This window comes from Alligator mississippiensis, chromosome 7 (assembly GCF_030867095.1).
Source record: "Alligator mississippiensis isolate rAllMis1 chromosome 7, rAllMis1, whole genome shotgun sequence".
Taxonomy (NCBI): Eukaryota; Metazoa; Chordata; order Crocodylia; family Alligatoridae; genus Alligator; species Alligator mississippiensis.
In genome coordinates, this window is record NC_081830.1 from 5,593,807 (window position 1) to 5,606,420 (window position 12,614).

Genomic DNA, 12,614 nt, shown 5'->3' on the forward strand with positions numbered 1-12,614 from the left:
GCTAGCAGCCCCCCTGGGTAAGTGTCTGCTGGGATGTGGGGCAGGGGGAGGAAGATGCAGAGGGAGAGGATCCATTAGCTAATTCCCTATTTGTTTTTCCATTAGGTGTCCTGTCCCAGATCACGCTGAAGGAGTCTGGCCCAGGGGTGGTGAAGCCTGGAGAGACCCTCAGCCTGACCTGCACCGTGTCTGGATTCTCTCTCACTAGCTATGGTGTGCACTGGGTTCGGCAGGCAGGAGGAGAAGGGCTGCAGTGGGTAGGAGTTATCTGGGGTGGTGGAAGCACTAACTATAACAGCGCTCTCCAAAGCCGCCTCACCATCACCAGAGACACCTCCAGCAGCCAAGTTCACCTGCGGCTGACCGGGGTCCAGCCTGCAGACACGGCCCCGTACTACTGTGCTAAACACACAGTGAATGAAAATGCATGCGAGCCTGCACAAAAACCAGCCCTGCAGGACTGACCTGCCTGTGTGAGCAGCAGAGACAGCAGCTGCCAGCCCCGTGCTCTCCCTGCTGGGTCGGACACATCAGGCCTGTTAGAGCACTTGATCCAGCCAGGGATTCAATCCAGGGAAGGCTCAAGAGTGACCAGTGGGTCAAAAATCTCATATTTACAATGGGCCCCACATACCCTGCCCCGGTCTACATTGTGCCCCTAGCTCGACCTCTCCTTGAAGAAATACAAGAGAAAGGCTGCCCAAGCTGGCACACAGGAATCAGGCAGCTGCCAGCAGACTGCTGTGCTTTCCAGGACTAGGGACACAACTCTGGAGTCCTGACACCCCTTGTCTGTGCCAGGACTTACAGACCTCTCTGCACTGCTCAACACAGTTGGAGATGGTGGCTGCACAGGGATTTCCTGAGACATGATCCTGACCAAGACATGCCCTTCCTCCCACACAGACCCATTAGCCATGTCTACACAAGATGATGACTGTGCAGTCATTACTGGACAGTCATTTAGTACTGGTATAAAAAATACCTAATGGCTGCACAGCAACTGGAGTTACTGTCCAGTAGCATCACCAAATGGCTCTTTTGTGATGTTGGCTCTTCAGTAGCCTGAGACCCCAGCTGCCACAGCAGGATCCTGACCACCCTGTGGATGCTGGATACCAGGTACCTGCAAGGAGGTTCAGAGTGCCCGTGGCTGGATGCCAGGTAGCTCACAGGGGTTCATAGTGGCCATGGCTCCAAACTACCCACCGAGTTTGGCCTGACACAGCCCTGCCCTGAGTTAGGCTCGTGGCTGGGGATGAATCCTGAAGTACCTTGTCCACCTGAAGAGAAGGCAGACATGCTGCAAGGTTGAAGCTAGGCCTGTAAGCAGAGCCAGACAACTATTTATAGTATATTGTTGTTTTTAACGATTTCTATGCGGCCTGGACATCATTGACTACAGACCCTTTCCAGATACACAGGGTCTTGACCAGCTCACGTTGGGCCAAGAGTTCCTGCATCCTGGCCTAACCCGATGGGAAAGGGATTTCTGGGCTGGGGCTGGCATTGCACAGTATGCCAAAGAAGTTTCTTTGGTTCAGTCAAGTTTTCCTACTTCAAAAGGTCACAGATCCACAGGGTGGCACCAAATGTTCACATTAGTAATGATACAGAGATACTAGAAGACAGCACCGGGGGCTCTTCCCATCCTCTGCAACATGAAGGAGAGATGTTGGAAGGATGTGGGGATCTCTGCTAACACTGCCTTTTACCATCAAAGGCACTGCAGTGTGTAGCTCTTGAGGGGTGGAGTGGCATGGGGGAGGTGGGGTGGAGGGGGTTGAGACCTCAGTGCCCAGCTCACCAGCAAGGTTTGCCCTCATTCATGGACCAATTCTTTGGTAACAGACAGCTTGACCCCACCATCACCTTGGCTTTCATGGGGTTTTATCAAGCTTCACCAGCTGGGATTCCCACCATTGCCTGGCACATCTGGAAATTGGGTGAGTGCCAAGAGAGAGGGAATACAAGTGCAGGATATGGATAGAGGGGCACACAACTGTTATTAGGCGCAGAGAAAATGATGCAGCCTCCCTCTCTCCAGATACCCACCATGACCAAGAGAAACCTACTCCACTGCCCTCTATGAGCACAACATGATCCCCGGTCATTTCCCACTCTCTGGTAGACTAAGAACACCCTCATTTCCCAAGTTATTCACACAATGTAATGCTACAGCTATAGGGGAACACAGGGGTGCAGCACTGCCAAGCACACCCAGGCACCCCGCACCAGAGACAATCAGCGAACCTGCATGGGCAGAGATCAGAATGGAGCGAGCACAAAGGATCAACTGCTCAAGTAAGGAAAGGAAGGATCTTATGCCCATCAGTCCCTATTCTGTTTATCCCCATTTCCCTAATTTTACCAGGTCAAAACTAAATGCTTATCACCATGATAACTGTTTTGTAGACAGGAAGCCAACGTGTTCCATTTAAGGGTCACCCCCTGAGATCCTTTTCCCTCACACAAACACCTGTATAGCAAATATCTGTTCTGGGGGTATCACTCCCTCTGCTCCTATGCAATAAGTTGAGACTTCTAGCCCAGAAAAGTCACCTTTGGAATAAAGCAAGACCCCCTTTTCCCTCCCCCTCCTCCCTCCACCCCGAGATCCTGGGGCTCAGTCTATTGATTGTAACAAAAAACAGCATGGACACATGCCTCACTGAGACCATCATAAGACAAAGGAGGGAAGGGTTTGTTCCCTGGGACAGAAGGGAAGGTCCCGAGCTTGAAAGGATTCGCTTTGACAACTCCTGACTCATGCACACTTTCCATAATGCCTCTAGGTCTTGATCAGCTTCTCCACGTTCCTAAACCCCTTGGCTTTCAATACCACAACAGTAAATAGACACATTTACATTGTGTTCAGAGAGATCTACAGCATGGCCCCTTATAAAGAAAGCACATGCAAATTGTGTGACCCAGTTTCCTGCTTGACACCTGGAAGTGTCCTCATTAAGCACCAGCCCTGGCTCTGGGTGCTTCAGTGTCTCCTCAGACCTGCCACCTCCTTTCCCTTGGGGACACCGGGCATTAGTCACAAGGATCATGACACCAGCACTGGCTTTGTTAATCTTGCTAGCAGCCCCCCTGGGTAAGTGTCTGCTGGGATGTGGGGCAGGGGGAGGAAGATGCAGAGGGAGAGGATCCATTAGCTAATTCCCTATTTGTTTTTCCATTAGGTGTCCTGTCCCAGATCACGCTGAAGGAGTCTGGCCCAGGGGTGGTGAAGCCCGGAGAGACCCTCAGCCTGACCTGCACCGTGTCTGGATTCTCTCTCACTAGCTATGGTGTGCACTGGGTTCAGCAGGCAGCAGGAGAAGGGCTGCAGTGGGTAGGAGTTATCTGGGGTGATGGAAGCACTGGTTATAACAGCGTTCTCCAAAGCCGCCTCACCATCACCAGAGACACCTCCAGCAGCCAAGTTCACCTGCGGCTGACCGGGGTCCAGCCTGCAGACACGGCCCCGTACTACTGTGCTAAACACACAGTGAATGAAAATGCATGCGAGCCTGCACAAAAACCAGCCCTGCAGGACCGACCTGGCTGTGTGAGCAGCAGGGGCAGCAGCTGCCAGCCCCGTGCTCTCCCTGCTGGGTCGGACACATCAGGCCTGTTAGAGCACTTGATCCAGCCAGGGATTCAATCCAGGGAAGGCTCAAGAGTGACCAGTGGGTCAAAAATCTCATATTTACAATGGGCCCCACATACCCTGCCCCGGTCTACATTATGCCCCTAGCTCGACCTCTCCTTGAAGAAATACAAGAGAAAGGCTGCCCAAGCTGGCACACAGGAATCAGGCAGCTGCCAGCAGACTGCTGTGCTTTTCCAGGACTAGGGACACAACTCTGGAGTCCTGACACCCCTTGTCTGTGCCAGGACTTACAGACCTCTCTGCACTGCTCAACACAGTTGGAGAAGGTGGCTGCACAGGGCTTTCCTGAGACATGATCCTGACCAAGACATGCCCTTGCTCCCACACAGACCCATTAGCCATGTCTACACAAGATGATGACTGTGCAGTCATTACTGGACAGTCATTTAGTACTGGTATAAAAACAATACTAAATTTCTGCACAGCAACTGGAGTTACTGTCCAGTAGCATCACCAAATGGCTGTTTTGTGACGCTGGCTCTGCAGTAGCCTGAGACCCCAGCTGCCACAGCAGGATCCTGACCACCCTGTGGATGCTGGATACCAGGTACCTGCAAGGAGGTTCAGAGTGCCCGTGGCTGGATGCCAGGTAGCTCACAGGGGTTCATAGTGGCCATGGCTCCAAACTACCCACCGAGTTTGGCCTGACACAGCCCTGCCCTGAGTTAGGCTCGTGGCTGGGGATGAATCCTGAAGAACCTTGCCGACCTGAAGAGAAGGCAGACATGCTGCAAGGTTGAAGCTAGGCCTGTAAGCAGAGCCAGACAACTATTTATAGTATATTGTTGTTTTTAACGATTTCTATGCGGCCTGGACATCATTGACTACAGACCCTTACCAGACGCACAGGGTCTTGACCAGCTCACGTTGGGCCAGGAATTCCTTCATCTGGACTAACCCGATGGGAAAGGGATTTCTGGGCTGGGGCTGGCATTTCACTGTATGTCAAAGAAGTTTCTTTGGTTCAGTCAAGTTTTCCTACTTCAAAAGGTCACAGATCCACAGGGTGGCACCAAATGTTCACATTAGTAATGATACAGAGATACTAGATGACAGCACCGGGGGCTCTTCCCATCCTCTGCTCCATGAAGGAGAGATGTTGGAAGGATGTGGGGATATCTGCTGCCAGTGCCTTTTACCATCAAAGGCTCTGCAGTGTCCAGCTCTTGAGGGGTGGAGTGGCATGGGGGAGGTGGGGTGGAGGGGGTTGAGACCTCAGTGCCCAGCTCACCAGCAAGGTTTGCCCTCATTCATGGACCAATTCTTTGGTAACAGACAGCTTGACCTCACCATCACCTTGGCTTTCATCAGGTCTTATCAAGCCGCACCAGCGGGGATTCCCACCATTGCCTGGCACATCTGGAAATTGGGTGAGTGCCGAGAGAGAGGGAATAGATGTGCAGGATATGGATAGAGGGGCACACAACTGTTATTAGTCACTGAGAAAATGATGCAGCCTCCCTCTCTCCAGATACCCACCATGACCAAGATAAAACCTTCTCCAGTGCCCTCTATGAGTACATCATGATCCCCGGTCATTTCCCACTCTCTGGTAGACTAAGAACACCCTCATTTCCCAAGTTATTCACACAGTGTAATGCTACAGCTATTGGGGAACACAGGGGTGCAGCACTGCCCAGCACACCCAGGCACCCCACAACAGAGACACTCAGCAAACCTACATGGGCAGAGATCAGCATGGGGCGAGCACAAAGGATCAACTGCTCAAGTAAGGAAAGGAAGGATCTTATTCCCATCAGTCTCTATTCTATTTATACCCATTTCCATAATTTTACCAGGTCAAAATTAAATGCTTATCATCATGATAACTGTTTCGTAGACAGTAAGCCAATGTGTTACACTTAAGGGTCACCCCCTGAGATCCTTTTCCCTCACACAAACACCTGTATAGCAAATATCTGTTCTGGGGGTATCACTCCCTCTGCTCCTATGGAGTAAATTGAGACTTCTAGCCAAAAAAAGTCACCTTTGGAATAAAACAAGACCCCCTTTTCCCTCCCCCTCCCCTCCCATCCAAGATCCTGGGACTCAGTCTATTGATTGTAACAAAAAGCACCATGGACACATCCCTCACTGAGACCATCATAAGACAAAAGCAGGGAAGGGTTTGGTCCCTGGGAGAGAAGGGAAGGTCCTGAGCTTGAAAGGATTCACTTCGACAACTCCTGGCTAATGCACGCTTTCCATATTGCCTCTAGGTCTTGATCAGCTTCTCCACGTTCCTAAACCCCTTGGCTTTCAAAACCCCAATAGGAAATAGACAGATGTACATTGTGTTCAGAGAGATCTACAGCAAGGCCCTTATAAAACAAGCACATGCAAATTGTGTGACCCAATTTCCTGCTTGACACCTGGATGTGTCCTCATTAAGCACCAGCCCTGGCTCTGGCTGCTTCAGTGTCTCCTCAGACCTGCCACCTCCTTTCCCCTGGGGACACCGGGCATTAGTCAGAAGGACCATGACACCAGCACTGGCTTTGTTAATCTTGCTAGCAGCCCCCCTGGGTAAGTGTCTGCTGGGATGTGGGGCAGGGGGAGGAAGATGCAGAGGGAGAGGATCCATTAGCTAATTCCCTATTTGTTTTTCCATTAGGTGTCCTGTCCCAGATCACACTGAAGGAGTCTGGCCCTGGGGTGGTGAAGCCCGGAGAGACCCTCAGCCTGACCTGCACCGTGTCTGGATTCTCTCCCAGTAGCTATGCTGTGAGCTGGGTTCGGCAGGCAGCAGGAGAAGGGCTGCAGTGGGTAGGAGTTATCTGGGGTGGTGGAAGCACTGGTTATAACAGCGCTCTCCAAAGCCGCCTCACCATCACCAGAGACACCTCCAGCAGCCAAGTTCACCTGCGCCTGACCGGGGTCCAGCCTGCAGACACGGCCCAGTATTACTGTGCCCGAGAGACACAGTGAATGAAAATGCATGCGAGCCTGCACAAAAACCAGCCCTGCAGGACTGACCTGGCTGTGTGAGCAGCAGAGGCAGCAGCTGAAAGCCCCGCGCTCTCCCTGCTGGGTCAGACACATCAGGCCTGTTAGATCACTTGAACCAGCCAGGGATTAAATCCAGGGATAGCTCAAAAGTGACCACTAGTATGAGAATTGAACCTAGGTGTCCTGCCCTGGTCTCCATCATGCCCCACTTCTCCATCTGGCCTTCTTGCAGGAATACAAGGGACAGACTCCCCAGCCTGGCACCCAGGACTCAGGCTGGCGCCAGCCTGCTGTGCTGTTATAGGACTAGGGACACGGCTCAGGAGTACACATGGCTGGGAGACCAGCCTCGGGGTAGGAGGCAGAGCACAGCCCTGGCCCTGCACTCCACCTCCCACCACTGGGCTGAGCTCCATGGAGCCGTGCTGGATGCAGTCTTCACTCAGTGCCAGTCCGAGCTGGCAGCAGCAGCCTCCTGTCATCCAGCACAGATCCAGGGGCCCACAGCCCTGAGATGGCTGTGAGGCTGTGCGAGACTCTTCCCAGGTGTGCGGGCCCCCAAATCTATGCCTGGATGGCAGGAGGCTGCTTCTGCTGCTGCTGCCTGGGGCCAGCGGCACCATCTGTCCTGCCCGGTGCTGGGTGCAGGCTGCGCTCAGTGCCGCTCCTAGGCAGCAGTGGCAGCCTTCTGTCATCCAGCGCAGATCCGGGGCCCGCACCCCGGGAGGAGTCCGGCGCAGCCCTCCGGGGGTGCAAGCCCCCGAGATCGGCTTGCCAGATGACAGAAGGCTGCTTTCAATACTTCGAGCTGCACTTTCCAAGAAACTTCTGCACCTATGTCCTTTAGACTTGGCAGGCTTCATGCCCTCAGAAGGGGCTATCACCCCTTCAACGTGCATCTGAATCGGGCAAGATCTGACAATGTTTTAGGCATTTTCATGATTCCCTATTGTAGCCTACGGGCAACATGGTAAAATGAGACATTGCTTTCAATTGAAATGAAATGACAAAATGAAACACTGTCCCTTCAAAATGAAACGATGGTGTGTCACACAGCCTTCATGGCCTGCTGTGCTTGGGGAGCTCCAGAGCCACAGGCTGCAGGGCTCAGTGCTGGGAGCAGCACAGACAAGAGCAGAAGAAGACAGACCCTCGGCATTTGAAACACCGTTAGGCTGGTCACAGGTCACAGGGATATGCATTCACACTTCTTGCAATGCTGAAGGCCTCAACCACAGGCAGGAGAAGACTTATTGTCACCCCACTGAAATGTTGAACACCAAGCTAGTACCTGGAAAGACCCCTAAATAACCCCCTCGGTTGCTGCAGAGGGAGGCAGCTGGGACTCAGACCCGTGGCCTGTCCCTCACATATTGGGCGCAGCACCTTACACACAGCATGGTCTATCTGTCTCCCAGGAAAAGCCCCCACCCCTCCAGCCCCTGACAACACGGCCCAGGGAGCTCCAGATCCACCATTTTTCCTCCTGTCCCATCCCCCTGCCCTGCCCAGGATCCTTCAACAGTCACTGGAGGAGAGCAAGTCCCAGTAACCTGGAGATACCTGGGTCAAGGCCAGCAGGTGCCAGAGGAAGTTCGTGGGGAACCTGGAGGCTGGAGTAACAGCTTCAGAATCAAAAACCATTTGAAATTTCACACAGCCTGTGGCGGGCCAGGACGGGGAGCTCCTTAATGGGCCCTGGGCTCCACCTGCTCACTAGAACACCACCAGAGATGTGGGGCTGGGGTTATAAGGCACCCTGACCCACCTTTCACAAGGGAGGTAATTGGTTTGGCATTTCCTGGGGTCTCCCATGCCAGTAGGAGCCCCACCACACCACCCTTCCCCAGCAGGGTGCAGCTCTACATCTTACCCAAGACACAGAGGTCACCTCTACTCCATAGCCCCTGCCCTTACCTCCTGGCTATGGCCAGAGCAGCCACTACAACATTAACTGGATCTGTCTGTCCCCTGCACAAAGGCCAGAATGGATAGGAAAGATCAGACCACATTCTGGAGGGACTGACTGACCAGAGGGCTGGAAAGGGGCCAATGCAGTCCTTATTTTCAAGAAGGGGAGGAAGGAGGATCTGAGTAATTATAGGCCAGTCAGTCTCACGTACATCCTTGGAAAGGTCTTTGAAAAAGATTATGAAGGATCATATTTGTGGGAGGCCAGAAGGCAAAATTATGCAGCAGGGAAGCCAGCACGGATTCATAGCAGGTAGATCAAGCCTGACCAATCTGGTTTTGTTTTATGACAGGGTCACAAAATGCTTAGATGCCGGAGTAGAGGCGGATGTCATTTTCTTGGACTTCGGCAAGGCCTTTGATACCGTATCTCATCCCATTCTCATAAATAAATTAAGAGGCTGAGATATAGATGTTTACACTGTCTGATGGGTGGAAAATTGGCTTAGCGGTCGCACCTGGAGAGTGGTAGTAGATGGGTCGGTATTGACCTGGAAGGATGCAAGTAGTGGGGACCCGCAGGGTTCGGTCCTTGAACATGTACTCTTCAATATCTTCATTGGTGACTTGGGTGTGGGTGTGAAGTGTACTCTGTCCAAGTTTGCGGATGATACTAAGTTCTGGGGTGACTTGCACACTCCAGAGGGTAGGGAATGATTCCAGGCAGATGTGGACAAGTTAGAAAAGTGGGCAGTACACAATAGGATGCGGTACAACAAGGACAAGTGCAGAGTGCTGCACCTAGGGTACAAAAATATCCAGCATACCTACTGCCTGGGAAATGACCCTCTCAGCAGCACAGAAGTGGAAAGGGATCTCAGAGTCATAGTGGACTCCAAGATGAACATGAGTCGTCAGTGTGACAAAATCATCAGCAAAGCTAACCACACTTTAGCATGCATCAGCAGATGCATGACAAACAGAACCAAAGAAGTGATATTTCCCCTCTATGCAGCATTGGTTAGACCGCAGTTGGAGAATTGCATCCAGTTTTAGGCATCATACTTCAAGAAGGGTTTTGATAGACTCGAGAGGGCCCAGAGGAGGGCCACTCGTATGGTTAGGGGCTTACAGAACAAGCTCTATGAGGAGAGAATGAGGGACCTGGACTTCTTCAGCCTCCACAAGAGAAGGCTGAGAAGTGATCTTGTGGCCGCCTACAAATTCATTAGGGGGATGCAGCAAGGGGTCAAAGATGCTCTGTTCACCAGGGCGCCTCTTGGGGTAACAAGGAACAGTGGTCACAAACTGACAGAGAAGATTTAGGCTAGATGTCAGGAAAAACTTCTTCACAGTAAGGGTGGCCAAAATTTGGAATAGGCTTCCAAGGGAGGTGGTGCTCTCCCCTACCTTGGGGGTCTTTAAGAGTCAGCTGGATAAGCATCTGGCTGGGGTCATCTGACCCCAGCACTCTTTTCTGCCCAGGCAGGTCAGACTCAATGATCTGTTTTGGTCCCTTCTGACCCTAGCATCTATGAATCTGACATTGTCAAAGAATTTCGAGGCTGACTCTCCATCACCCAGGAAAGGTCCAAGACCACCGTCTGCCTAACCCTGACCAGGCTGAGAACTCAGGATGCTGGCCCAAATCCCTGAAAGTCACACACTGAGGCAAACCCCATCCATAGCAAGTCAAGAAACTTCCTGCAGAAAAAAAGCCCAATTCTGCCAGTCATTTCCAAGGTCCTTGGAAATGCAGGGGTGAGGAGAGACTCCAGGAACTAGGTTTGTTCAGTCTGAGTAAAAGAAGACTGAGAGGTGACTCGATAGCCTACAAGTATGTCAGGAGTGAGCACCAAGATCTAGGGAAGACACTCTTCAGAAAGGCACCCCTTGGGAGGACAACGCCCAATGGGCACAAGCTAGTTGAGAAAAAAATTTAGGCTGGACATAAGGAAAAAATATCTTCTCTGTAAGGGTATCTAGAATCTGGAATACACTCCCAGCAGAGGTGATATAGTTTGCAATCCCTGGAGGTGCTCAAGAGCAGGCTGGACAAGCACCTCGTTGAGCTTGTTTGAGCCCAATTACCTCCTGCCCATGTCAGAGAGCTGGACTTGATAATCTTATAAATCTTTTCTAATCTATTCATTCCAAGGGCACTCGCATCCATTTGGGCATCACCCCCTGTCCCCTCAGTGTTATACACCTGGATATTGGATTCCTGTGCAGAAGCTTATGCTTCAGCCCCACTGACATGGATACATGACAATGCTTCCATGAACCATGGGGCACGAAGGGATGCACAGTCCCATTGGGATGCTGCCCCTTCAGGGATTTATGTCCTTTATGAGCACAATAGGGCAAACCATGGTTTTATGCAAAAGATTTAGTAGCAACCACATGCAAATGAGACTGGGTCCCACCCTGATAAAGGAGAGCATCTGATCCTCACTGAGGTGTGAAGAGAAGAGCTCCAGTGTGCTCAGCCCACAAGGTCGCTGAGTGGAATGAAGATGACAGGTCTTGGGCTGCTTCTCTTCCTGGCTGCTTATTCAGGTAACGCTGGGGACATGGGGCAGCCTGACTGGGAAATCACAGGGTGCTGGGGTTACAGGCCAGCCCGGGGATGATGACAATAGAGTTCCAGATCCTACATCCTCTCCAGGAGGTTTGGACATCACCTACTTCACTGGGCAAGAAGCAGCCACATCCCCTCAAGATCCTGGTCTCTGTGCCTCACTTTCCCCTCAAGAAAGCAAGGATGAGACCATCTTCCTCCTTGAAATGAGTGGGGTGTCCCTGGGAGCATTAGTACCTGCAAGAAGGTGAGATGCACCCAAGAAGGAACAGCAGAAGAATGTGTCTAGGTCTGGGGAGAGAAGCAACAGGCAGAGATGGCGTGGCTAGCAGCTACTGATGGTTCTTCCCCCACAGGTGTCAGCGCTGAGATCCAGCTGACCCAGTCCAGGGCAGAAATCAAGAGGCCTGGGGAGTCAGTGAAGGTGACGTGCAAAGCCTCTGGTTACACCTTCACCAGCAATAACATGAACTGGGCCCGTCAGGCCCCCAGGAAAGGGCTGGAATGGTTGGCGTACATTAGCCCTTCTTCTGGGGACACCGGTTATGCCGAGGCCTTACAGGGCCGACTCACTGTCAGCAAAGATGCCTCCATCAGCACGGCCTATCTGCAGCTGAACAGCCTGAAAGTTGATGACACGGCCGTGTATTACTGTGGCCGCCGCACAGTGAGACAAAATGCATCCAGAGCAATACAAAAACCTCACTTCTACAGGAATCTTGGTTTCTTGCTGACACTGGGGCTCTCAATCACCCCAATAAGCACTTACCCAGTGCAGGAGGCTGCGGGGACCTTTGTCCAAAGCCAGGAGGTGGATCAAGACCTCTCTTGTGGATCACCTAGGTTTAGGCTGTGAATTAGCCTCATCATGTTTCCAGCTCAGACTTAGGTTGATGTTGCTGCCAGAGGGTGAAGGGCCCTTTTAAGGAGAAGAATGGATCTGGGGCCCAGCTGTAGATTATAGGGGGTTGTTGAGGGGTTGAAATAGGGCATGGTCCAGCTAGCTTCACCCGCTCCAAGGGGAGAGAAAGGCATGGATGGGATAGCACTGGTACTTTGCAAGGCGGGGGTGGGGAGGAAATCAGGCTGGGGGAGGAAGAACCACTGTCATCTGTACAATACAGTATCTTCATACCCCATGACAAAGGCAGCCGCAGCACTAGGGGAGGGTGTGCTGGGCACTGTGAGATGGCCTGGACAGACACACTGACCGACACATTCATATGTACCCGAGTTGCTTATTATGTTAACTCTAGCATGGGCCCCTGTTACACAAGTAGCTGTCACAGGGGCCACAAGCAAGCTCAGCCCTGTAAGAAACTTTCACCAGAAGGCACACGGTGGGCAAACAGGGCAAGGCTCCACTCACCTCTGTCCTGCCAACACTAGGAACAGAACAGGATGCAGTTTAACAAAGATAAGTGCCATGTGTTGCACCTAGGGAGGAAGAATCATCAATACTGCTATAGTCTGGGAGGTACCATTTTAAGAAGCCCGAATGCAGAAAGA

At 52.0% G+C, this 12,614-nt stretch overlaps 2 gene segments (V, D, J or C); both read left to right on the forward strand.

Annotated features, from left to right (window-relative positions):
- Positions 1–6,144: 6,144 nt before the first annotated feature.
- Positions 6,145–6,592, forward strand: LOC132251552 (Ig heavy chain V region MOPC 141-like). The segment is given in 2 exon segments: positions 6,145–6,190; positions 6,279–6,592. Coding segments are annotated over 2 exon segments (360 nt in total).
- A 4,812-nt stretch (positions 6,593–11,404) lies between these two features.
- On the forward strand, positions 11,405–12,062 carry LOC132251553 (immunoglobulin heavy variable 1-8-like). The segment is given in 2 exon segments: positions 11,405–11,772; positions 12,012–12,062. Coding segments are annotated over 2 exon segments (402 nt in total).
- The last annotated feature ends 552 nt before the right edge of the window (positions 12,063–12,614 follow it).